This window comes from Mastacembelus armatus, unplaced genomic scaffold, assembly GCF_900324485.2.
Source record: "Mastacembelus armatus unplaced genomic scaffold, fMasArm1.2, whole genome shotgun sequence".
Classification (NCBI taxonomy): Eukaryota; Metazoa; Chordata; class Actinopteri; order Synbranchiformes; family Mastacembelidae; genus Mastacembelus; species Mastacembelus armatus.
Window position 1 is genome coordinate 937759 of NW_022872940.1, and position 26964 is coordinate 964722.

A 26964-nucleotide genomic window follows, 5' to 3' on the forward strand; every position below is an offset into this window, starting at 1 on the left:
AATCCAGCAATACAAAACCCAGACCATCTAGCAAGGTTTTCACTCAGAGCTAATAAACAGAAATATATTCAAGTTCTGATTTTAACTAAATTAACTTTACACCATTTTACCCAGTCTAATGTTGGCATTGACTGCTGAAATAAGCCTGAATTATATCCGAGCAAATTCCCAGTAAAATAGCAGTATATTCCATAGATTAATCAAATTGGATGTGTAACAGAAGTTAAATGGGGGTTGGAGTGTCCTAAAAGTCCTAGATACTGCCTATGATATAGCAGCCTAAATTTATGTCAGACCAGCAATCTTCTTTGCATGTCTCCCCTCTCTTCCACCATTTTCCTCTAATGGTATTCAGGCTGCAGGATTAACATTGCCTACAAATGTTTTTAAAAATGGTAGAATTGGTTTATTCCAGTCCTGGTTCTCCCTCCAAATTAAAAGCCCTTCTTGCTGTCCTGGATCACAGTGAGAATGCTGGCACTTGGCATTAAACTACGTACCTAAAGTACTTAACTACCTCCCAAGGTTGATTTCTTTTAAGAGTTGACTGATAGTAGACAGACACACAAAGAGACAAATTTCTTGGTGCACTTACTCCAGGTATTTGGCCCAGTATGCTGGCTCGGACATGGCCATGAAGCAGCAGTTGGTCAGGATGGTGCACATGATGAAAAGACTGAATAATGTAAGCAGGTTAAGGAATAACAAGGTTTCATGTCATATACATTAATATCACATACAGCAAATCATAAAGTAAAGACATATGATTTGATAAGCTTAAAGCTTTAAAAACTGAAGACATACAAATGTAGCATACGGACAAAACTCTACTACTATACCAGGTAATGGTGCCCTGCAAGTGAGACATACCATACATAAAATACAATACAATATACTTTATTTTTTCTAGAAGGAAATTTGTTTTGAACTCAAGTGCTGCACACATAAAAATACCTTCACAATTACAATAACATAATTTAAACAACACCCACCATGTCAATCACAGCAACGGATAACGATAAATAAAATAAAATATGAACTGACATTTCTCTATTCACTAATTTTTCTTTTTTTATTGTATAAAAACAAAAAAGTGAGTCCAGTTCAGTTTGGGAAAAGTTATAAAGTTCTTTGGATTGCATTAAAAATATGTCCATAAGACAAAGTTTGACCTCAAAATTGCAAATAGTTTTCATAGTTTGTTAGCAGGTGGGTGTCTAGGAGACAATAAATGCCTGAAAGAGATTTAGACGCAACTTAGTGCACTTTTCTGTTATTTATGGCTATTCGTCAGTGAGGACAAGAGCACCAACTCAAATGTAAAGTAGAAATGTACTCAGAGTAATGTTGGCTATCAAAACGTTGAAGCTTTTATGATTAGTTCTCTCACTGTAAGTCTGGAGAGCATCAACTAAACACCTGAAATGTAAATGTATAATAGTCTCTTTTTCTACTGTGTGTGTGTGTGTACCAAATACATGCCTATGTTATTTTACGTGTGTTTTTTCAACAGCCTTTCACTGATTTCCCATTAGAGCCAAACATAGACAAAATGAAGTGAAAGATGATGCAGAGTTAGCATGTGTTTCAGTGTTCCCATTCGTTGCCTGTCACATTCAATAGACCAAATTAATATGCCATTAACAGCACCAATGGGAGAAAGGGCCCACTCTTGCCTAATCATCATATAATGTGGAACGGTAACTTTCCAAACTGTCACAAGGCAGCAATACATGTTATATATCACTTTCACCTGCAATGTGCAGCACACTACACACGATGAGGTGGGAGAGACTTAGAGACCTTGCTCAGCTGTCAATCATAGCTATAAATGAAACATAATTATTGTAATTTGGCAGAAGGAACATACTCCCTGTGTGAAAAAGGCCCAAACTCCAGCTGAAAACTGTTTGATCGGCAGGGTAATTGTTGATTGAGTACTGGCTGTAATGATGTTGCTGGAGCGCAGTGGCAGGCGGCGAGATAATTCGGTTACCGATTAAGAAACAACGCAAATGTCCCCCTACCGCCACTGCTGCAGAGCCAGGAGCTAATTATGCTGTAATGATAGCCCTGCTGTTACGGACCTCCCAGGCCACCATACCGGTAATGTTGTTATACCTCCTACATCCACTGTGGAATCTATCTTCTATCTTTTTCTCCACACATCTCTATCATTTTCTTAAACTTTACTTTCTCTCATCTTTATCTCTTTCTGGCTCTGTCCTTTTTTAGTGAGCTGAGGGCATTACACCACTTATTGTCAGCTTTTCTTTCAGTTCATCCCAAGTCAAACCCTTTCAAACTGATCTGACTTCCCTCAGTGTAGCATCACTATTAGTCTAGCTGTTGCACAGGCTGATTTTATTTTGAAAGAGGTGCCAGGAGGAAACGCACAGACTCAAGGAAGAACTGTCTGGCTCTGTTGTTGATTAAATATTCACAATATTACCATACTCACAATCTGTCAGTAAGTAGGCTAATCAGTCTCCAGCTGGGTCTAGTGTAAAACAAATCCAACAACAACAAAATGCCAATAAAATGATCAACACCAATTTAAGCCAAAACACCACTAACTCAGTGGCATCACACTGGCATTGCAACACTACCATGTTGCCATTATGAAGCATGCTGAAACAATGTTTAATCAGTGTAAACAAAATTCAAATGTTAGCCTACAAACCAGATAAAAACTAATTAGAAAAACAAAAAAATAAATATCATACGAACTAATGAAAGGAAATGTAATCATAGACTTTGATAAAAGCTCTTAAGGTCACTACAACAACAAAACAAAAACAAAAATAAAGTAATATAAAGCAACTTATTGTTACATGGACATGGGAGTACATTCTTGGCTTTTTGTTTTCTCAGAGAAGGCAATTAATTATACATTTATACAAATTCTAACACTGTCAAGTGGTGGAGTTGCACAGTGCCTCTGATTTGATTCCATGTCATTTCCTTTTTTCTCTCCCCATGTTTCTTGCCTAATTTGCCAAAAAAGAAAAGAAAATTGTATAATTTAGTCAGACACCATTAAAATTCCAACACTAAGTCTAGAAATGACAGTGGCAGAAGAAGCTGCTCAGATGCTTAAAGAGACACAAAGAGGAGCAGTTCATAAACAGCATTTAATGCCTAAGCTGCATGGAGGCAACGTGTTTATTAAATAGACACAAGATAGCTGTGCCATATTTATGAACTACAACAGGGTGGCTACAAGGTGGTGGTGGTGGTGGTGGTTGACCATAGTCACAGTCAATTTTTTTTCTGTATTAATCCCAGGGGTGGATCCATGGGCACAGCAGAAGAACAGGAGCATTGCGGACAACACGAGAACAAGAACCTCGGGCCCAGATCCTGGAGGAGCACTAGCACCGCTGATCTGTACAGACACTTGCTAACACCGTTAATGGCACACAGGGGATAAGGCGGAAAGCCCCGGGGCTGTAACATATATAAACACAATTTCTAGGAGACCAGATTGCCAGGACACGCTGTCTTGAGACTTGCTTTGTCTCAAGACTTGAGGCTTGACTTGGACTTCAAATCCAGCACAACAATTCAGCTCCAACACCAACAGTCAGTAAACTAGTGACACATTCAGAGCATTACAGCAACACCAAAAGTGTCTGGTGGATAAACCCTACAACAACATAAACAACAACATAAACAATCAAGATCAGTCTGGTCGCCACCATGAAATCAGTGAGTTTTAAAGTGACAGTGTGGTTTTAGCTTAGGTTGAGGTTAAGGTTATAGCAGTGCTGTGCACAGTTCAGTGCACACATTAATATGATCTAGTTCACTTAATTTCTTCCCTTTTTAATTTTTTAAACAAGCTGCTCTGATAAGTAAGAAGCATTTTTTCACTTGAACCTCCTCCTAGCCATCTATCTCCAACACCCAGCAGCTGTGTTGCCTGAATCATCACTTGCACTGACTGTAATTGCAGAAAAAGGATGAAGGAAGCAGCACTGTTTCCAGTGCACCACTCACACATGTACTGCATTGTATTTTTCTTTTTGCTATTGCCATTTAACCCATGGATCACATGTATGTTCAAATATACTTAGAGTTCAACCCTGAGTTCTTGATGAATCACCTGAGAAACGTTAAAATAGCAGAGGTCAGGTCTTCTACCTGCTGCAGCGCTGCTTTTCAATGAAACGAATGGAGGACATTTAGCTAATGTGGGTTTGAATCAGTTATGGAAGGATTTCTCCTACAGAGGCTATTTTATGTAAAGTGCAAAGTGGGTATTAGTAATATGTTAATACCACTACGCCTGTACCTTGATATTCATTGCTAGTGGATCTCTGAAAATAATTAATGTCCCCACCAGTCTCTCACGTTACAGATCAGCTGTCTGATGCAGCTCGAGGGTTTGTTTGTTTTAAGTCGTCTGTAGCATGGGCGGTGTGTTAAAGGGATACAATAGTGGTGACGCTGTGATGTGACGTTCCGGCAGAAAAGAAAACAAGCAATCACAGAATTTGTAGTGGAAACTTGGAGAAGGCGTTTTGTTTTAGCACACTGGTGTTATAGTCGTTCTCCATACTGAACAAAGCACTTGCTGTTCATGTTCACTAACCTGCACGTTAACTATGCTTACATTCTTTAATTGCAAAACTGATCCATTTGGTTCACTATTCACAGAAAAATGTGCACCTTCATGCACGACACTAGCTTATGGTTAGGGTTAGACAGATAGTGCTTATGGTTCGGGTTGGGTTAGGCTACCCTTTTCACAACAGACATTTTGAGTTGTCCTTATAGGTGTAGCGAACAACATTAGCAGTGGCTGAGTGCAAATAAGTGTCCTAGTGAGCGATGCCTTTCAACAACCATGCACGATACCCGTACCCTGGAAATGGCTCACATAAATGCAATGCAGCAATTGTGAATGCGATAAATTACACCTGCACTTTTAATGCTCTGACATGTCAAAATGTCTGCTGTGACAAAGGTCTATATAAAGTCCCCACAAAGAATGAAAACAAACATGCATGTGTGTCCACCTCACACCACAGCTTGTCATTGTGGCGCCAGTGTGGTTGGGCAGGCATCCAGAACACACTTGATTACTCACACACACATACTAAATCTCCACTTCACCACCACAACTTGTACTCTTACAGCGACTACCCTCTCCCCTCCCCCACACCACACACTTGTTCTAATTTTTGTTTTGTCTCTCACTGTAACACACACACACACAGCACATCAGCGGTGCCACACCTCCATTGCCGACCTCTTAACCCACTTATCCCTCCTGACAACAGCAGTGTGTCCGCCGATTCGACATCTCTCAACACCAGTAGCCACCTACCACGGCAAAAATAGATGAGTGTGAGGGGAGGAGCAGGGTGAGGGGAGGACTACTGCGTTTTGGGTGTGAAGTAAGTTCTGTCACGTTGGCTTGGTGTCTGGATTCAGAGGTAGATCCTGGTGTCTGGCACTGGGACGAGCGAAGAGCCAAAATCCTACAGCTTAAACCTTTAGATTCAGGTCTCACTGACATTTTTTCAGTAACATCTGAAATTAAATGTAATTACTCTAAGAACTTAAATGATTATTTGGAATATTATGTTGAATATTATATTTTCTTAGTAGTGAAAAGTAAAATTTAAGATGTACTTTACCATGTATTAGGTGTAATTGTCTGTTTAAGAAAGCAGTCCTGAGCACTATCATGACACTGGTTTCAAGCAGCCCAAAAAGCCTTTAATTTGCGTTATGCTCTGGCTTTAGAGTATTGCCATAACCATATTGTCCTAACTTACCTCGATTTGTTTAAAGATACAAATATCCAGAGCTGCACCAAAGATAGTTTGCTTATGTAAATCAGAATTATCTTTACACAGGATTTTCTTTAGGGTAACCTGCTTTCCAAAACTACTTAACATTAAATTAACATTCAAAAGTGTCAAAATGGGACTGTCCAAAAAAGTGTAACCTTTTCTTATTTACACCACGCACTTTTGCATCATTAGACAGTGTGACATTATGACATCGTGTGAGATTATTTCACCTGTTTTCAGTCATTAAAAAATTCAATCCAGGTCACGATTAGATGTCAATACAATATATCTCTATGCATATAAAAAACACAATAAACAAACCCCTCTGATCTTCTCTTAAGTGTTTCTGACAACTCCTAGAGTGGCTGTAGGTCAAAGGTCAGGGGTCAGACTTCAGCCAGTAGCAGACCCTGAGATGGGAGACTGCTGCTGTGTACAAGTGTGTGTGTTGTGCAAAGGTTGTAGATACTAGTGGTGAGTGTATCCTTCCTCAAATTGTCAGTAATTTTGATATGAAGATTTGTTTTTGTTTTTTCAACAATAGCAACAATAGGATTGATAGACAGACTCCACTGAGCATTTACACAGACTTTACACCAATTAATACCTGAAAACTTGGCTTCATCTGTCAATTTCACCTCAAATTACAGAATCAGTTGTTTTTGAACATTTCCTCCCATGTCAGCACCACCATATCCTGTTAACACAGAGCTACTAACAACCCACCACCCACTACTGCTATGCAGTACCTAAAACAAACACACCCTTTATGCTGAAACTACAACAAACAGACTGCAAACAGAAGCTGGCTCATGAGTCAGATTTCAGTGGTAAGATGTGGCATCTTAACTGAAAATACTTAACAAAATGAATGAAATTGCACAGTGTAAGTAGTTAGTTGTGAGGCCTGAAATAGTATTTAATGGGAGTATTTTTTAGCTGGTCCAGTTTATCAGCTTTGTTGCTGCTTTGTAGTTTAAGTTCCACAGTTCCTAACCACATATCTTTAACTATGAATCAACAACTATTTACACATGCAAGTCTCTGTACTCTTAAAGCACTGTGAGATTTTTTCTCTTATATTTCCAGAGACTGATTTCAGGTGATCAGGAGAAAGGAGACAGAAGAAAGGGAAAGTGAGGACACAACAGAGTAAAGAAGGTGCAAAGAAATAGATGAATTAAAAAAACAGAGAAGCAGAAACTGTTAAGTTCTCTGTCACTGATATTTTAAATTCAATTTAATCTAGTTCAAAACACAAGATCAGAGCCTGCTATAAAATTATTTCTAGTTATATTAATACAGCTGCTTTTAGCAGCTAAAATGTAGTGGATTCTAGCCTGGGATTCCTTATATAAGAAGCCAAATATTGTGGAAACATCCCCGTATATACCTACTGGATACAGAAGTGCATATGTGTGTGGATGGAAGCTGGGTAATATTTACTGGCACTGTTTACGGTTCATCAGACAGCCCGAGATGATATCTGGCTTAGAAATACAACCGATGGGATAAGCCCTCTCACTTGCTCTCTCACACACACACAGACACACACACACACACAAAATAGCCATATGCTTAGATGTACTCTTTCTTAAGAAATGCCAACCAGCTTTACATTGTTAGTGAGAGTCAATAATGAGGAGGGAAATACATTGATTTGACATTAATTGTAGTTATTTTGATGTACAACCTGAAACAAAACTTTTAATTTTAGCTGGCAACTTTCTGATATAATTCAAAATTAAATTGCTTTAGAGTTGTCTTTTAAAAATGCTTAGAAATGCAAGTCTGAAAAAGACATACTTTAGCCTTAACCCTTTGAAACCCTTTAGTAAACCTTATTCTAAGATTTGACATTTTAGGAGCAATTAATCTGCATCAAATGTTTTGGCTGAGTGCAAATAAGTGTCCTAGTGAGCGATGCCTTTCAACAACCAGGCACGATACCCGTACCCTGGAAATGGCTCACATAAATGCAATGCAGCAATTGTGAATGCGATAAATTACACCTGCACTTTTCTGGTTTACATTGAAACCATGTGAGCATGACTTCTAGTATCTGCCAACATGAACTAATCAGTTAGCTTCAAACTACATCAGTTCACCTACAGCATCAGTGATGAGAAACAACCAAAGCAGCTCGTCTCTTAGGAGAGATATTTGTAAGGAATACTATGTAAGGAAAATGTATATAATGACACAAACACATATACAGTGCCACAAAATTATTGCTGTAGGAGTGAATATTAATCTGTTTTCCTTTGCAGCAATTATATATTCATTATCAATTAATCAGCAAATAACCCTCAATGCATTTTCTATATTAAATGTAAGAAAATAATAAAAAATGTAAATTGCATGCAAATGTATCCAAAATAACTTTTTTTATTTGACCAAACTAAATGACAATGAAAACATCAAATGATTTCACCTTTGAGAAGGTGAAGCCGAGAAATATTGCATATTTTTGGATAATTAGTTCAAAAAAAAAAGCACAGTCCAAATTGAAGCAGCACAGTTCAAGAGAGCTCCTATAACTGTAAAACAAACGTGGTACTTTTTGAGGATTTGTGCTTTGTTGTGAACACAACTTACCTCTGAACATCACTACAGCTATCTTCCACAGTCAGCAGCAGATCATAACACTGTAAAGATGCCATGAATAGTACATACAGTTGTAGTAGAGTGGGGTGCAAGGATATGAGTGAACCAGAATCTTGATGGCAATTCTGCGGATAGGGTGGAAGGGACTGAATATGTAGAGAGCTGATGTGGCACTGAAACGGAAGATGGCCTTCCCTTTGTTCAGGACTATGAAGGTCTGCAAGACACAGAGAGAGAGAAACGAATGCATTATAAATGCGTTTGTGCAAATCAAAGTCAGGAGTGTCCTCTCCATGATGGTAGTCTGTCTTAATGCGGAGGTTTTTACACTAAAAGCACTTGTGGACATTGTGATCATAGTGATTGTTACTGATTATACATTTTGTCATATTCAAGTTCACTTTCTGATAACTGTTTTTAAATTTTAGAAAAATAGTGGTACTTTGGATGATTTACAGCCTTTGGTTGGTTAGCTTTTCCCCTATTCGCTAATATCACTGTCATGCTTCATAAAGTCTGTGGGACATTGTTACCATCCCTTAACAGCATGTAAATTTGTGTACTGATCAAAATATCCATAAGGTCTCATACCTTTAATTACCAAAAAGACTTTGGGGGAACACAACACTGACGTACTGCATCTGAAGTACCCAATTACATGTTACTCACCCTAACCCTGACCCCAAAACTGAGTAGTTATAATACTTAAACCTAATCTAGCAGTTTCGGTGCTTAAGGTACATGTGTAAACCTGGAACACTCAGTGTTCATTACCGTAGTGATGACAATGAAGATCTATGGGATGATAATGACCTACTACACCTTTCATCTTCCAGCAGGTGAGTAAGGACCTGATGAGCAATAACTGTGGTCTGATAAGAAGCAATAATAAACCACTGAATGGGTCCAGTCCAGTTAGTAATAATGCTAATATTAATTGGTGCTTTACCTTTTTAATAAGCCATTATATATAGATTTTTAAAATTTTAATAAATTATATTTAAAGACATTGTTTTTACAAAAAAATCAGCCCATGTTCAGCTTGGAATCTAATAAGATTTTAATAAATGGATTTTTGTCCACAGGAGGTGGCAACACAGCAAAAACCACTATTGCTTCTTCTTCTTCTCCTTTGGGCTGCTCCCTTCAGGGGTCACCACAGTGAATCATCTGCCTCCATTCAACACTATCCTCTGTATCCTCCTCACCCACACTAAAACCTCTATTGCTAATGAATGGTTAAAGGTCAAGAAACCAAGTTATAAAAATTATGTGTAGACATCATCTATTTGTTTTATTTATTTATTTATTTATTTGTAAACATTTTCAAAAATTGGTGCAGCTATTGTTTGATATTTTGGCTATAGGCTCACTGATATCCATCATCTAGACCCCCTTATTCCTAACCAGGGTCCCAGGGATCAGCTGGAGCCTATCCCAGCTCTCTCTGGGTGAAAGGCAGGGGTCCACCCTGGACAGGTCCCCAGTCCATCACAGGGCCACATAGAGACAAACAACCTCACACACTCACACTCACTCCTATGGGCAATTTAGAGTCACCAATCAACCTGACATACATGTTTTTGGACTGTGGGAGGAAACCAGAGTACCTGGAGAAAACCCACACAAGCACAGGGAGAACATGCAGACTCCACACAGAAAGGTCCTTGATGGGTTTCAAACCAGGAACCTTCTTGCTGTGAGGCAACAGTGCTAACCACTCATCTACAGTGCTGACCACCTCACTGACATGGACACATCGAAAGTCCCCTGAAAAACCAGAAATGATGTCTTGTTTATTGTAAGGGATCTACAGTCATTTAGTTGTGTTATCAACAATTAGTACCATAAATAGGCAAAATAATCTCCTGCTGTATTTGTTGTCTGTTTGTTTTTCTATGATTAGCAATCTTATTACACTCTGGCTGACAGTTTCATACATATTTTGTGTCTTCTTGTATTTATTGAAGTATTTATAGAATCTTAATATTTACTCACAAATATGCAAATATTTTAGATACACTTTCTGCAAAAATATGTATTACCTGTGGCATTTTAACATTTCTTTCTGCTAAACAATAAGCAATAAACCATGACCATGAAGAAGAGTTCCTTATAAATAAAGCTCTTTACCACATAGGAAAAATGTTGTTAAATATTGTAATTAGTGTAACAGAACATGAACACAGACTGAGAGGTGCTGAGTCTGTTTTTAGGTAAATCCCCCAAACCGCAGACCAACTGGCACAGACAACACAAACCTCACACGTGGATATGATGTGTGTGTGTGTGTGTTCACGCTGAATGCTTGGTTAAAACCCAGAGGAAGCAAACACACCTGAGCTAAACTGAGCAGAGAATTAAGAGACAGCACGATGACGTGAAATGTAGTGAGATGGCTCAAGAGAATCTTGGAATCTCCACCAAGAGAAACTTCAAAATAGAGAAATAGAGACACTAAGACATAAAACAGCAGACAAGGAAAACCCGGGACATTTTCCGACCCCATATTTGTTACAGTCTCCTCTTGTTTCAGTTTCATTTCAAAAAGGAGAATTCAAGCAAAACAAAAAGCATCAGTAAATGTCATTCAGTCCACTTATTGGTTAGATGTGTGTCAGGTGGGCAGAAAAAAGGTGCTGTGTCCTGGGTTAGGGCAAACTGCTGTAAGAGTCCATATGGCACCGTGATGGACCATGGCCACAGCTTTTACCACATCTGTTCCAACAGTAATTCACTCATTGTCAGTTGTCATTATGCCTGTAATTACACTTCATTGGTGGCAGATTGCTTTTGTCTCATGTTGATTCTGTTGGATATTATGACGTGTGATATTATAAGCTCATATGCACGCTCTAAGAATGAGTCCTGGCGACGGGTCTGTGGAGTAGGGCCTATTATTATATGTCTGTGGTTCTGGTTACGACTGATAATGGACATTCAAAGGTATGATATCTTGCAGTGGGTATTTTAGGTGTTGTTTAGCAGATCAGTCTAATTCCTTCTCAGAGATTTGAACATTTCAGTATTTTAGGTGTGGTCTGGCAAATATAACCTTTTGCCCAAGCATCAAGAAGGCGAAGAACTTTATTGCTAGTCCAGTTCAGACCTTGTTTCATTTATTTGATTTAATTTCACATGTGTAATCTCAGGCTTAAACTGAATTCTGAATGCTGAAAACTGAAAAGAGGGGCCAGAGGGAGTCCGGTTCGGGGACCACAGGATTTCATCTCTGCTCTTTACAGATGATGTTGTCCTGTTGGCTCTGTCGAGCCAGGACCTTCAGCGTGCACCTCCAAGTCCGAGGCCATGGTTCTCAACGGGACAAAGGCCATCTTCAGGTCAGGGGAGAGACCCTGCCACAGGTATCTCAGGGTCTTGTTCACAAGTGAGAGAAGAATGGAATGTGAGATTGACAGACGAATCGGTGCATCAGCAGCAGCAATGTGGTCGATGTATCAGCCCGTTGTAGTGAAGACGGGCGAAAGGCGAAGCTCTCGATTTACCAGTCAATCTACGTTCCTAGTCTCACCTATGGTCCTGAGCTTTGGGTCATGGCTGAAAGGACAAGATCTCGGACACAAGCGGCCGAAATGAGTTTCCTTTGCAGGGTGGCCGGGAACTTTCTTAGAGATAGGGCAACCTTAGACCTTAGAGATTATCCATATCAAGAGGAGCCAGCTGAGGTGGCTTGGGCATCTGTTCCGGATGTCTTTGGTCTGCCTTTAATTGCAGCTCGCTTCACTATATGTAGTATATACATACATATATATACATTTATATGTGTGTGTGTGTGTGAGTAGAAGCACCTAACACAGAAACTAATGCATAGATTAATGCATATTTTACACTGGAATAAAGTAGGTTTCCAACATGAGGTCAGAATAATGACAATTGTGTGTAACTGATCTTATTTTCACCAGAATTGGTGTAGTTAGTTTGCTCCCAAGTACAACTGGTGCCTTCCGATCTGTCTAAATCTAAAGTGAACCACAGCTCTAGACTAAAGTAAACTGGACAAAGAGTGTGCGGGAGAAAGGCAAAAGACAGAATAAATAACAGACCCACAATCAGATATTATCTAGATAATACACAGGGGTGCATGAAACATTAATACTAGGTATTAAAGAAGAGTTTGAAAAAGAGAAAGAGACAATAACCAGCGATGACACACAAACTGTGAGAGAACAAAGAGAGAGATAGGGAGAAAGAGAGAGGAAACACTGTATATGTCTTGTCACCTTACTTCTGTTCTTCAGGTGAGTTGGCAACAAAAAGAAACACACACACACACACACACACACACACACTGAAGTGAACAAAGACACACATCCAGTCACAAGGTGACCTACCCTGTGATCTTTGTAGTAGTATGGGTCAATGTCTTCCAGGGGAACGCCCACCAAATGAGACGGGATGTCTGCAAAGATGCGCGGCAGCTGTTTTCCTGCCTCCAGGTCAGGCCGGGGCCGGGGGAGCTCCACATCACCAAGGTCCTTACACACACACAGAAGCAAGCATCTTCATCACTCTTGCAACAGCTCACATATACCTACTGAAGCTGGAACACATCTGTATTTTATTTAGGTTTGCCCTCTGTCATCTTCTGCTTCCTGTTTTCACATAAGAATATGGGTTTGTCACGTGTTTGTACATGTGGATGCATACCTCCTGGTAGTGTTTGTTACGTCGGGCCTCCCTCTGGGCAATGCGCTGCTCGATGGCCGCCAGGGAGTCCGGCGTGAAGCGCTGAAAGCTCTCTGGTCCCATTGGAAACACACAGCCAGCCATCTTCTCATCCTGATCCTGCTGCTGACTGGCCCTGTATACCAGCTGCAGAAAGATTGTTAACAATAGTATTCATCTGAAAAAAATATTACAAAGGAAGTAACAAAAATCTCAATCTCATCTTTCTCTCAATCTGCTTCCCTCTTCTTCAGTGAGTAGTTTCCTCAATTTCCCAGAGTGCCAGGATAAGATATCGTTTGGCCAGCGAACATACAGAAAACCACAATGAAGAGTGCTTTATATTTCTAAATGCAAATTATTATTTAAGAGAAGGTTCAGGTGGTTGGTTAGCAACAGCGACAAGGTCCACACAGAGTGGAGATCAGGGTGGAGGTAAGGGATGACTCTGACATGGGACGTTGTTGATTGTTTCACATTTCAATCCTATAGTCCAGGCTGATTCCTTTAACTGTTCCACAGTCGACGTTTGCAAATGAAATACTATATATTTAATATATATATTAAAAAACCCTATATATGAACAAGTAGGTGAGGAATTTAGAATATCTAACTTGTTTTTCTTAAAAATAAAAATAGTCAGTGTATTTTACTTAAATATACATAATAAAGTTCAAAAGTACATTCAAACAGATAATGCTCGTTAGAACGCTGCACTGTGGGCATATATAGTTCATCGTCCTGGGAAGATAAATAACCTTGGTTTTCTCCTTTAAATAATAAAACATGATGCATCATGCTAGAACACACTGGACGTGGTTGACTAGTAACACTTGCTGAGTGTATTTTGAATCCTCAACTCATGAGATGAGGAGTGTTTGATTTGAGTGCCTTGAGTGTCTCCAAGCGTCAGTATAGTGCTGTGATTGAGCAGCTTTAATGGCAGGATGATCATGCCCTCTGAGACAGCGGCCTGCCGCTCAGGACAGCCTGTTGCTTCACTTCGCTCATCATTCTTCAGCCACACAGACTGTTTGAGCAGCCAGCAATCAGTCTGAAAAACCCTTTATGATCGACTCAGATCTGATGAACCATAATCACACATGCTCACCTGCATGCTCTGCTCAGACGCTCAAATACCATAAAAAAATCATAATAAACACCTTCATAAAGCATTTCACACCTTTAAAAGCTAGGTTAAAGGTATTAAAAGTATTTCATAATTAAACAGGTCTTTTTTTTTTTCTTTTTCAAATAACACTGTGTAATTAAAATTACCTATAGTTGGTGAATTAATTCATACCCTTAATATCCAGCCAGAAATACAAAAAAATGACTAGACTGATTCTGGTTTAAATTTGGGATCTACTAAATTTGTCCTAAATGTAGGATTTGATCACATTAACAAGCATGCCTTCTTTTCATCATTCAGAAATGCCAGATTGGTTTTCTCATGCAGAAATTATCATAAGCAAAGCAAGTCTTTTATTACTCATATGAGCATCCATATGCAGGAAAGCTATTGCTATTATAACTGTAATACTGTACCACCAAAAAAGTAAAAACACTTATGTTCACCCTAACTAAAATATTGTGGGGTGACTTATACTCAGCAAAATACAGTAAATGAATCAAAGAGGAGCAAAAGTGATATGGAGCTGTTATTGTCCTTCCACAGTGTGTAGTTTTACCATCAAATATACACACGTTTGTAGTGTTGTAATTTGATTAAACATATTAATTCAGGAAAAGCCAAGCGTGTTCTCCCAGCCTCGAGTCATTTGTTTGCGTTTGTCCCTTTCTTGTTTCATCATAATAATGTACTGTATACTTTCACAGAACGACAACCTCAGCACCATCCAACACCTTTGGGATAAACGACAATAAGCGCTGTTTGTCCCTACCTTATGACACCACCTATAAACTTTGTGGTTAGGTTTAATTTGCTTAATCCATCCAACCTAACCTGCTCCTAATGTGGACTTTGTCTACATACTACATTACCTCACTTCCTCCTTTGCTCACGTCATAATTACTATTGTCGCTAGAGGTCACCTTTTGTTCATACTAACCTGCTGGCACAAATGACCTACGGAAACGTTTTTTACAGGAGAGCCTCTCCACATCTTATCACCTAATGTCAGTGATGGTACACACAAATTCCCTTGTGTCTGAATCGAACCCATTCCCCACAGCCTGGTTCAATATCTGGTTGGAAGACTGAAATCACATGTCACACTATCACATACAGCTAAAAGGTTCAGGTGCTCATATAGTGTAAGAGACTAACCTACTGTAGCTAAAATAAACAGAGAGAGAGGAAGACACATGCAAAAAACGGTCACTCATATTGAGTTTCTGTATCTGAGTATACAATCAGATAATTATGGGATGCCCAGGTAATGAAGTGCAGTGTCTCATTAACACTCAGCAACAGGGCGATCGAATATAGAGTTACACTGAGAAAGCAAGAGGGAGAGAGACAAATTAACTCTAGAATTACAGAGAGAGATGAGAGTTCGAAGAGAGCAAGACTGACAGTGAGTGTGTAACAGTTCTGTGTGTGTGTGTGTGTGTGTGTGTGTGTGTGTGTGTGTGTGTGTGTGCCTGTGCAGGTGTGTGTATATCTTGACCATCTGCCTTGGATCCTAATTTAATGATTAGACAGGCATCGTTTTTCAACCCCCCATGCATTTATGCTTTACAGCTCCCAAATCTGATTTCTGAAGAGTGTGTGTTTGTATGAGTTTGCGTGTCTGTCCACATCAAAGGAAAATCAAGCTCTGCTTTCCATTCTTATCAAAAGCTGTCATCCACACAGTCTCACACACACACACACACACACACACACACACACACACACATGTATTTCGAGTACAGTAGCTAATGTTGAGCTGTTCAGTCCTGGTTTCCATCCTGCTCTGACACTTGGTCACGTACACATTTGTGTGTACCTTTCTACTCTTCAGGACCCCCATTGATGTAGTGCATTCCCAAAGTCAGAACAGAAATTTTACACATCACAGTTTTTGTCAATCACAAACTGTGATTTAATCCTCAATGTTTTGCTGTGAATTAAAGAGACTGTCCTTCCATAAAAAAACCAGCATCAGTTGTTTCAGCAAATGCCCATGTGCTAAATGAATGACTAGACAAGCGTCATTTTTCAAGTGACTAAGCCTTCTTATGACTTTTGTATGTCAGCAGGAAATAGTGTGATGTTATTTTAGTGTAACGAAGTCCACATATGTCAAGGTGGTTAAACATTCAGCAGTTATGAAGCAACATTATTGTTTATATAGAGTGGTGTTTTTGTCTACCTGAAGTTTCTTGGCTTTGTTTTTGGACTCTACTAATTCCTTGATCAGGAGCTACCGAATGCTTTAAACACCAGCCTCTTCATCTTTTTTCTCTCCCTTCTTTAATTTAAGTTGTTCTCTCTCTCTTACTGTATGTGTGCTTGTTCCTCTCTCCAACAGGAGAACTGGACACTCCTGGATGATGTTTTTGTAGCCAGACCTCAGTCCAGGTCTTTGTATGAAGGGGAGGTGGTGTAGGTCAGGTCTGTTGGCGGCACCTGGAAGATGTTTGTCCTCATGGATCATTTACAGTACTGTAAATTTATTATGTTGCTGCTCTTATGCTCTTCCTGAAGTATCTTCCGTCTTTTTTCATTAAATCTTTTTGTGGGAGTTTATTCTTATCTGAATGGAGGGTTTAATTTGATGTTGGGCTATATATTTAAAATTTGTCAAATTCTGAGTCAAATTTCTCAAAGTCAAAGTCAAAATTTCGCAAATTTTGATGTCACGTGATTATTGTTTACACCATAACTCTAACCATTGCAGCTCTTAACCTTTATGCTAACACTAACCTAACCCTAATTCTAACCTTAATCCCATTCAAAGTCCTATCCATTAAACACACACTGATGAAGTGGAGTCAGACCAAAGCTCTTCAGTACCTGGTGGCACCTTAAATGTCTGAACTCTCAGGTGTTCCACCTTTTGACAGATTCATATCCCTGCATTTTAATAAAAGATTGTTGGTACAGTTTCATGTCATTCTCCCCAGATAAAAGCCAGGAAGCATCAAGTTGGAGTTTACACTGCTCTGACTGGTCAAACTGAAGCTTTTTACAAAGGATTTTTCAAAACCTTTGTACTTTTAAAAATGAAGCAGTAAGAAAATAATGTGCATCCTTTCTGTTGTTAGTCCTTTGTAGTGTTTTGTTTGATTATAAACATTATATGTTTTGTTTGTAGTGTTTTGTTTGATTTGTATTGATTATGATTATTATGTCATTCTCCATCTTCAGTCCCTTAAATATTCTTCTTTTTCTATATCTTCTTTTCCCCACTTTATATTTTACTGTTTGTACCTTTCATTCATATGTAACTTCTCATTTCTTTCTTCCCTTGCCTTCTCCTTTTCTTTTCATCAGCCTCCTTTTCATTCCCTTTCATATTTCGAATGAGAAGCTCAGAGTGGTCATATGTAACTGAATCAAACTGTAGAAATATACATGATTCTGAAGCTGCTGAGATTTTGTTCTGTTCCTTTTTACTAACCCCTGCAGTTGACTTTTATTTTGGACCCTATTGTGCATTTTCTTAGTTTTTGCTGCTCTTGGAGTAAAGAATAAATAGAATAAGGTATACTAAGGAATAGAGATTTTAAAGATTTATTTTACTCTATCTGTGATGTCTCTTTATGATGTAGATTACTACTTTCTCTCTGGTCTGGCCTCATGTTAAAACCAAAAGTCTAAACTAACTCACCTGACCTGCTATGTGTTGCATTTATGTAAATGTGAATTACGACATACTTAATACTAGTACTACTGAATGCTACATAACAAAAATAACAGGTATAGTTTATATAAAGGGATTTATTTCCTGGTGTAACCCCACCTAAACATAAAATGCACTTTACAATGCTTCTTTATGAGCAGCTTAGGCAGGCCGAAATTTTGTTATAGTTTTTGCTTAATTTACAATGTCTCATTTAACTTTAAAAATATATCTTTTAACACATGGCACCAGGATAATAAACTACAAGGAAGTATATTTATTCCTAATTTAGCAATTTCCTTGCTTAAGAGCAAACTGATATTTTAATTCACTCAAAAAAATAACTAAAGGTGGAAATGATGAGATACAGTACCATAACTGAGTGTGAACGCAAGATGTTATGCGAAGAGGAGGAGAGAAAGGACTTGATGAATTTCTAAATCAAAACAACACTGATAACGCAACAGCCAAACAAGCATTGTTCTCAGGAAGGACACATGCAAGGAAATATGTATGCAGAGAGTCATGGACACACTGAAGCACAAATAGGCAGATATATGCTGTAGCATTTATAGTAATGTAAGTGTTTCCATGTAACAACCATGTTCAGGTTCTCACCACTGTCTGTCCTATCAACATTAATGTGTCTTATGCACTTTAATATTACCTGGTTAATTGACACCAATAGCTAATCAGCCAATCACATGGCAGCAACTCAATGCATTTATTTATGTAGACATGGTCAAGACGACTTGCTGAAGTTCAAACTGAGCATCAGGATGGGAAAGAAAGGGGATTTAAGTGACTTTGAACGTGGCATGGTTGTTGGTGCCAGATGGGCTGGTCTGAGTATTTCAGAAACTGCTGATCTACTGGGATTTTCACACACAGCTATCTCTAGGGTTTACAGAGAATGGTCTGAAAAGAGAAAATATCCAGTGAGCTGCAGTTGTGTGAATGAAAATGCCTTGATGATATTAGAAGTCAGAGGAGAATGGGAAGACTGATTATAGATCATTGAAAGGCAACAGTAAGTCAAATAACAACTCGTTACAGCCAAGGCATGCAGAATTCCATCTCTGAATGCACAACACATTGAACCTTGAAGCAGATGGTCTACATCAGCAGAAGCCCACACTGGGTGCCACTCCTGTCAGCTAAGAACAGAAAACTAAGTCAAAACACTAGTCTGATAAGTCTCGATTTCAGCTGTGACATTCAGATGGTAGAGTCAGAATTTGGCAGAAACAACATGAAAGCACGGATCCATCCTGCCTTGTATCACTACAATAGCTGTATTTACAGGCCCCTTAGTACCAGTTGAGCATTGCTCAATCTCCACAGCCGACCTGAGTATTGTTGCTGACCATGTCCATCCCTTTACAGTGTACCCATCTTCTGATGGCTACTCCCAGCAGGATAGTGCCCCATGTCACACAGCTCACATAATCTTGAACTGGGTTCTTGAACATGACAATGAGTTCACTGTACTCCAATGGCCTCCACAGTCACCAGATCTCAATAGAGCACATTTGGGATGTGGTGGAACGGGAGGCTCACATCATGGATGTGCAGCTGACAAATCTGCAGCAAGTGCGTGATGCTATCATGTCAAAATGGACCAAAATCTCTGAGGAACGTTTCCAACACCTTGTTGAATATATGCCATGAAGAATTAGGGCAGTTCTGAAGGCAAAATGGAGTCCAACCCTGTGTTAGCAAGGAGTACCTAATAAAGTGGCCTGTGAGTGTACCTGCACAAACAAAATAAATAAATAAATAAAAATTCTGTAAAAACACATACACACCTTGCTACTCTATGTCTGACACATGGACATGTCAACATGCTTAAAAACAGCCAACCAATGTTCATAATTGGAATCTATTTTCAAGATGTGTTAATAGTTTCATACTTCCTCACTGCCTCTGCCAGCTGTTCCTCAAAACTATCCATTTCTATGACAACATAGCAGAAAAAGCGTGAACGACAAAATTTCCTATGTTTATAGTACCTGTGTTCCCCAGGACATAATGCACATGGTGGTTTTCTGCTGCATCGTGTAGCTCTTGAATACTGGATAAAGCTAACAACTAAACAATATGAAATATCTATTGAAGACAAGCCATATCCAATAGGAGATTGTCCAGGGCATAACACTAATTATTGCAAGTACCATTTAAAAGATGCCATATGCTGGTTATCTTGGAATCTGTGGGGGTCATGGTAGACCATTATGAAGCACTCACTAATCTTATCATTCCAACTTTCATAGCAGTGAAGCAAATAGTCTCAAAGATGGCAGCTATCTTAAATTTTTAATGGGTCAGACCCAACTTACACCAGAAAACCTGCTTTTATAACTAACCAACTAACTTTTCCCCGCCCCCCTGTGGCCTTATCTTTTATATAAAAAACTTGAGCAGATAAGATATGCTGGCAGTCACAGACCAAAGTGTTCCAGGACAAACAGTACTAATATGGTTTTAAAACAGTTCCAAAAATCCTGCGCGTAATAAACTGTGCGCGAGTGAAATCGTGTCCGCGCGCACTAATTCAACACCTGAGAGCAGTACAGGAAGCTGCGGACAAGAAGCGCGGGGGGAGGCGCTCTCTCAGGAAGACCGGCCGGAAGGAAAGTAAAGGCTGGCTGAAGCTGACCGTGTCGTGCCAGTTCACTTCAAAGTGTGTATTTCAGAAAGATGTTAGTATACATAGTGTATTAGTGTACTAATTACAGTGATGTTGCCGATGTTAAATCAATCAGTAATATTTGGCTTTCAATAGCATTTAAACTGTCAGTGCTAATGTTACCTTGTACATGATTACATGACTGTTGCGTCTTCTTTTACATGGTTATTTCTACATGAGGTAAGTGTGCACACATTGAAGTTCACAACCAACAATAACATGTACAGGGTAAAAATAGCTAACAGTTCAAACGTTATTGAAAAGTACCGAAGATCATTAATGTCGAAACTTTTGATGTGGGGGACTGCTAATCAAGAGTGCAGTAAATGTTTTAAAGGAATAATTCACACCTATGTAGATGATCATTTACTATAACTAGAGTCAAAAACCAGCACTGACTTAGCCGTGCTCAGCAAATGTTAATAATGCAATTTCTGGTTGTTGGCCATTAGTGATGAACTGTTGCTTTGTAGTTAATTATGGGGCAGTAATGAACTGTGCGATACACCTGCCCCTATTTAGTCCCATGTGGTCATTTTTCTGATATGTTTGTTTTAATAAGTTGTTAAAAGTGCTGTATCCTAGACAATTGACCGTTTTGATTGTTGTTGCACTGATTGTGCCACTCCACCTCTGGTCACTACTGTGAGAACTGTAGCAAAATGCATCGAAAAAGTATACATTTTGGCTTCACTTTATTTACATTGTTTACATTTTTATTTACTTTATTTACATTGGTCAAGTCTGATCAAACCAAAGCTACACAGTTAAGATGAGTTTAACAAATTAAGTGTTCATCTTCAAAAGTTATTCTTAGAGTTACTTTTCTTGAATATCTATCTGTATTTTCTAGACACTGGTTTATTGCTGAGCTGCAGGGGATGGAGTTCTTCAGGGCCAGTATGAGAACCATTTCTCTATGAAAAGAGAACCATTTGTTGCAACCAACAACTGTGAGAACATACACTACAGTACTGTCTTTTAACCTGTTAGGCCCAGGGCCATTTTTAAGACTACTGCTAAAAAATTACATAACCAAAATCTTTGTTTATATAAAAACAACTTATGATCAGAAAACTAAAATTCATAATCATCATTTCAAAGTTTGACATTTATTTCTGCAATTCCTCAGCTGATCTTTCAGTGAGTGTTAGTGGTAGAGAAATAGGACTTGTATTGTTGGAATCTGCTTAGTGTTAACTTTCATGTGTGCATGTGCCATTAGCATGTGTTTTATGGATTTTTTCACTACAATTTTTAGGTCTTGCACCTTCAGCTTGTTTTTGATATGTGGTCATTTAATTGCTCGTTGTTTGAATTGTGTGTGAATTGTACTTTATGCTGGTTATGTGGATGTATAGAATGTGTATTATTCTACAAACATCTTGCGTCTAGCATTGTAAAAACACAGATGCAAGATGGGCTAACAGGTTAAAAGTTTAAAAAAAGTTTTAGGAGCCTAAGGGTATGGTTAAATTTCAACTACAGTAATTTTTTTTATTGCAGTACCAGTGCTGGACATTGGTACTGTATATACAGTGGGGCAAAAAAGTATTTAGTCAGCCACCCATTGTGCAAGTTCTCCCACTTAAAAAGATGAGAGAGGCCTGTAATTTTCATCATAGGTATACCTCAACTATGAGAGACAAAATGAGAAAAAAAATCCAGAAAATCACATTGTCTGATTTTTAAAGAATTTATTTGCAAATTATGGTGGAAAATAATTATTTGGTCAATAACAAAAGTTCATCTCAGTACTTTGTTATATTCCCTTTGTTGGCAATGACAGATCAAACGTTTTCTGTAAGTCTTCACAAGGTTTTCACACACTGTTGCTGGTATTTTGGCCCAGTCCTCCATGCAGATCTCCTCTAGAGCAGTGATGTTTTGGGGCTGTCGCTGGGCAACACGGACTTTCAACTCCCTCCAAAGATTTTCTATGGGGTTGAGATCTGGAGACTGGCTAGGCCACTCCAGGACCTTGAAATGCTTCTTACGAAGCCACTCCTTCGTTACCCGGGCGGGGTGTTTGGGATCATTGTCATGCTGAAAGACCCAGCCACGTTTCATCTTCAATGCCCTTGCTGATGGAAAGAGGTTTTCACTCAAAATCTGACGATACATGGCCCCATTCATTCTTTCCTTTACATGGATCAGTCGTCCTGGTCCCTGTGCAGAAAAACAGCCCCAAAGCATGATGTTTCCACCCCCATGCTTCACAGTAGGTATGGTGTTCTTTGGATGCAACTCAGCAAAAAGTTCCATTTTGGTTTCATCTGACCATATGACATTCTCCCAATCCTCTTCTGGATCATCCAAATGCTCTCTAGCAAACTTCAGACGGGCCTGGACATGCACTGGCTTAAGCAGGAGGACACGTCTGGCACTGCAGGATTTGAGTCCCTGGCGGCGTAGTGTGTTACTGATGGTAGCCTTTGTTACTTTGGTCCCAGCTCTCTGCAGGTCATTCACTAGGTCCCCCCGTGTGATTCTGGGATTTTTGTTCACCGTTCTTATGATCATTTTGACCCCACGGGGTGAGATCTTGCGTGGAGCCCCAGATCGAGGGAGATTATCAGTGGTCTTGTATGTCTTCCATTTTCTAATAATTGCTCCCACAGTTGATTTCTTCACACCAAGCTGCTTACCTATTGCAGATTCAGTCTTCCCAGCCTGGCGCAGGTCTACAATTTTGTTTCTGGTGTCCTTTGACAGCTCTCTGGTTTTGGCCATAGTGGAGTTTGGAGTGTGACTGTTTGAGGTTGTGGACAGGTGTCTTTTATACTGATAACGAGTTCAAACAGGTGCCATTAATACAGGTAACGAGTGGAGGACAGAGGAGCCTCTTACAGAAGAAGTTACAGGTCTGTGAGAGCCAGAAATCCTGCTTGTTTGTAGGTGACCAAATACTTATTTTCCACCATAATTTGCAAATAAATTCTTTAAAAATCAGACAATGTGATTTTCTGGATTTTTTTTCTCATTTTGTCTCTCATAGTTGAGGTATACCTATGATGGAAATTACAGGCCTCTCTCATCTTTTTAAGTGGGAGAACTTGCACAGTCGGTGGCTGACTAAATACTTTTTTGCCCCACTGTAAATCTTTCATTATTGACATACTTCCAGAAGACATTGTTCTGATATATATGCACAGTAATGCACAGCACTGCCCAACCTTGAACTGTTTTGTGCTCACTATACTTTTGTCACCAGAAACCCTCCATATTAAAAAGCTCAGGATGAATGGAATAAGCGGGTGTGGCATAACTCAGGATCAATCCCATCAGCTCTATGCTTCGCTTTAAATGCACAGTGTCCCGTCACAGTGCAGTGATGGAGAGCGAAAACTCTAACAGAAACACCTCTCCTTAGAGGACACTGCTGTCCAGAAGCAGCAGCAGTGAATATGCAGCACCTTCAATTCAATTAGCCTGAGAGAAGAAAACACATTTTGTCACTGTGCTGCTGCTGTGATCAGAGCAGAGCGGCTGCCCAGTGCAGGAAATGATTCACTGATACCAGGCAGAAAGCCAAACTGAGCTGGCAGAGGACCACAGGGACCGTTTGGCTTCAGGATGGGTGGGGGTGGGTGGTGAGGAGGGGGTGACCCTGACATGCAGCCGCCTCCATGCGTCATGTTGAAGCTCTGTGTTGGATGACAATCCTTCACACCTCCAAAGGCGCATCCCACCTTGGTCAATCTTGTAATGGTTGGGCATTTGAATTAGATAGGTGTTCTTCTATGTTGCAGTGATGTATAAGACGGGATTGTGCTGTAACTGTGCAGGGATGGTATCATGGCAAAAGAAACAAAACACAAAGTCTGTCACCCGCAGTTCTTCAACTAACATTTCACTGTGGTTGTCTTCTAAATTTAACAACAACATGTTAAACTGGTCTGATAAATACAGTCAGACACTTCTATATCTTAATGTGTAGAGGGGTTTTCCTGTCTAGGCATAGTTAGGCCCTAAGACTGGTCTTGGTCCTAGCACCGGGTGGATCATTTTTTACAGGCCTCGACAATCTCCTGACTCTTCCTCTAGTGGCACCAGCTGAAATTGTCATTCATCCTATGAAATATATATATGAAATATAATACATCTACCAGATTAATTAGCACAATATTTGGTACATACTTTGTGTTTTGTTTCTTCTTTGCCGCGCACTTAATGATAAGTATCAAATATTTCTATGCTTAAACTGAAACTAAATTATAAACATTGTAGACACAACTCATTTTAGGTCAAGATTGCACCATTGTGTGTGGCTTGCCTCTGCTCTGTGACTTAATGTGTCTTGTTTTGCACCTTTTTTACGACTACAGTAGCTCATGGTTACAGTGCTGAGTCTGCTCCTTTAAAGTATTGTAAGATATTTTGACGTCTTGACTTGTCATTATGGACCGTTCAGCAGCTTTTGATACTTCTGACCGGATTATACTTCTCCAATACCTTTCTCACTCTGGGGATGCAGGGAACTCTCCTTGAATGATTTTGATATTATTTATCCAACATGACCTTCTGTGTAAAAACTGGAGATCCTCTCCTGTACTACCTCCCTGTCCTGTGGGGTACCACAAGGCTCTATTTTGGGCCTTAACCTTTTTTTTAGTGAATTTACTTCCGTTAGGAGGGATTATAGAGAAATATAATCTCTGCATTATTTGATTTTTTAACTTTGTCTTCAACTCCCACAAGATCCTGAGATTATAACACATTATTAATAGTTGTATGGGTATTGGTTTGTGGTGTTTGTTTGCTATTTAGATTTTATTTGTTATTATTTTAGGACTTTGGTAAATGTAAAGTTGTTTGGAAAGCACAAAATAAATAAATGCTGATTTGATTACACCTGCAGAACATCAGCGTGTTAGCAGTGTCACTGTGTGCATGCTTGTTATTACCATATAGCCACTTCTCTTTATACTTACACGTGGCTATTTACTAAGGTTTTGCAGCTTATTTTTTGGCACTAAGAGTGAAATTATGTGCTATTTACTAAGGGGTTTTGCAACAGAAAAAAAGAACCAGAACTTCTGGGAGTTGCGTCTCATGCATTATGTTTTTGAGGTGTTCCTGTTCAGAGATGCAAAGCTCGAAAGAAACACTCATACACCTTCACGCAGCAAAAGGAAAAACAGATTAACACAAAAAGCTAAATTGATCAGTATAAAGTGTTCACATGCCAATACCAGGATCACAGATCCCAACAGATTTAGAGTATGAAAATAAATAGTCTTGATTAAAAATCTCAGGAGTTCCACAGCATAAATTTAAATGTTGAATGTTTAAATGTTAATGTTACTGAGTCCACCCACTGTTCACCAGATTCACATCAGCCAGCACTAAGAATATTTTAGTAAATTTACTGATTAGTAGAACTACAATGAGTGTATCTATAAGACATTTTGTACCATTTCTGGAGCCCACTGTGAATGTTACCTTGTTTTAAATTCATTAAATTGTGAATTGTATATTACATATATAATATACTGTACCCCAGTCCCTGCCACTTTTGAAGTGAGAGGCACATTTTAACAAGGCTCTGCTCTCTCTTGTGTTCTTCTTTTCAGACAGTTTGGTCCTAAATTGGCTTCCTGTGTCCCAGCCCGTCAGAGGGAGTTGGATCAGTCTGGTGCTGAAGGTGCTTTTCTGTTTCTCAGCAGGGTTGACTGATTGTCCCTGACTGCCAGTAGTTGGTTCATCGTGCTTTGTTGTTGCTCAGGCTGCAGACAGTCCAGGTCCACTCCTCACACTGAGCCAACCTGACTCATTAGCTTAGCTAGTCCTCTGGCAACACCCCATTCTGACACCAATGACTTCACCTTAAAGTCCTCTGCAGACTGGCGTGGAGCTCTCTACATGTTAACATCAAGTCCACCCTGCTATTTATTACCTGCTGCTGCCTCTATGGTTTTCTACAGTATTCACATTGTGCTATTTACATCTTTCTCTGTTGACTCAGACCAGTTTTTTCTACACCAGTTTACACCACTCAGCAACATCTTAAGACCTATGTAGACATAAAATGTGATAGAGCTACCCTTGTCTGTCAAAGCAATGCTAGGGACGCTCCCTATACACTCTGAGCTCTGCATTCTAAGTTTGCAGTCAAATGATGAGCAAAGCAGGATGTTAACAAGTGTGCTATTGCAGGTCTGGGGAACAGAGGGGAATCTGGGCTGTTTATAAAGGTGCATTTAGAGAATCCTAAACAACTCTGAGTGAATAAAATGTCACAGATATGTTTTATAAAAATGGTTCAAAAAGGGCCATAATACTAGCTTTTTAAAATATGCTAAGTAAGTAAAAATCCTGTATTTGAAACCTTGTTTAAGTAGATGCATTACTACAGATGTATTATTATGATGTAAGATGT

The 26964-nt window shown here is 39.3% G+C and overlaps 1 protein-coding gene and 1 pseudogene across 1 annotated transcript in view; one reads left to right on the forward strand and one right to left on the reverse strand.

Annotated features, from left to right (window-relative positions):
* The window catches only part of LOC113143885 (zinc finger protein 208-like), a 905597-nt pseudogene that overhangs the window by 737623 nt on the left and 141010 nt on the right, over positions 1–26964 (forward strand).
* The window catches only part of LOC113143883 (sodium channel protein type 4 subunit alpha-like), a 240378-nt gene that overhangs the window by 177314 nt on the left and 36100 nt on the right, over positions 1–26964 (reverse strand). Inside the window, exons 2-5 of the mRNA XM_026329485.1 lie at positions 13083–13247; positions 12767–12910; positions 8513–8631; positions 596–685 (exon numbers count right to left, since the gene is read on the reverse strand). Coding sequence (XP_026185270.1) covers positions 596–685; positions 8513–8631; positions 12767–12910; positions 13083–13205 — 476 coding nt within the window. The 5' untranslated portion in view covers positions 13206–13247. The remainder of the gene's footprint in view (positions 1–595; positions 686–8512; positions 8632–12766; positions 12911–13082; positions 13248–26964) is intronic.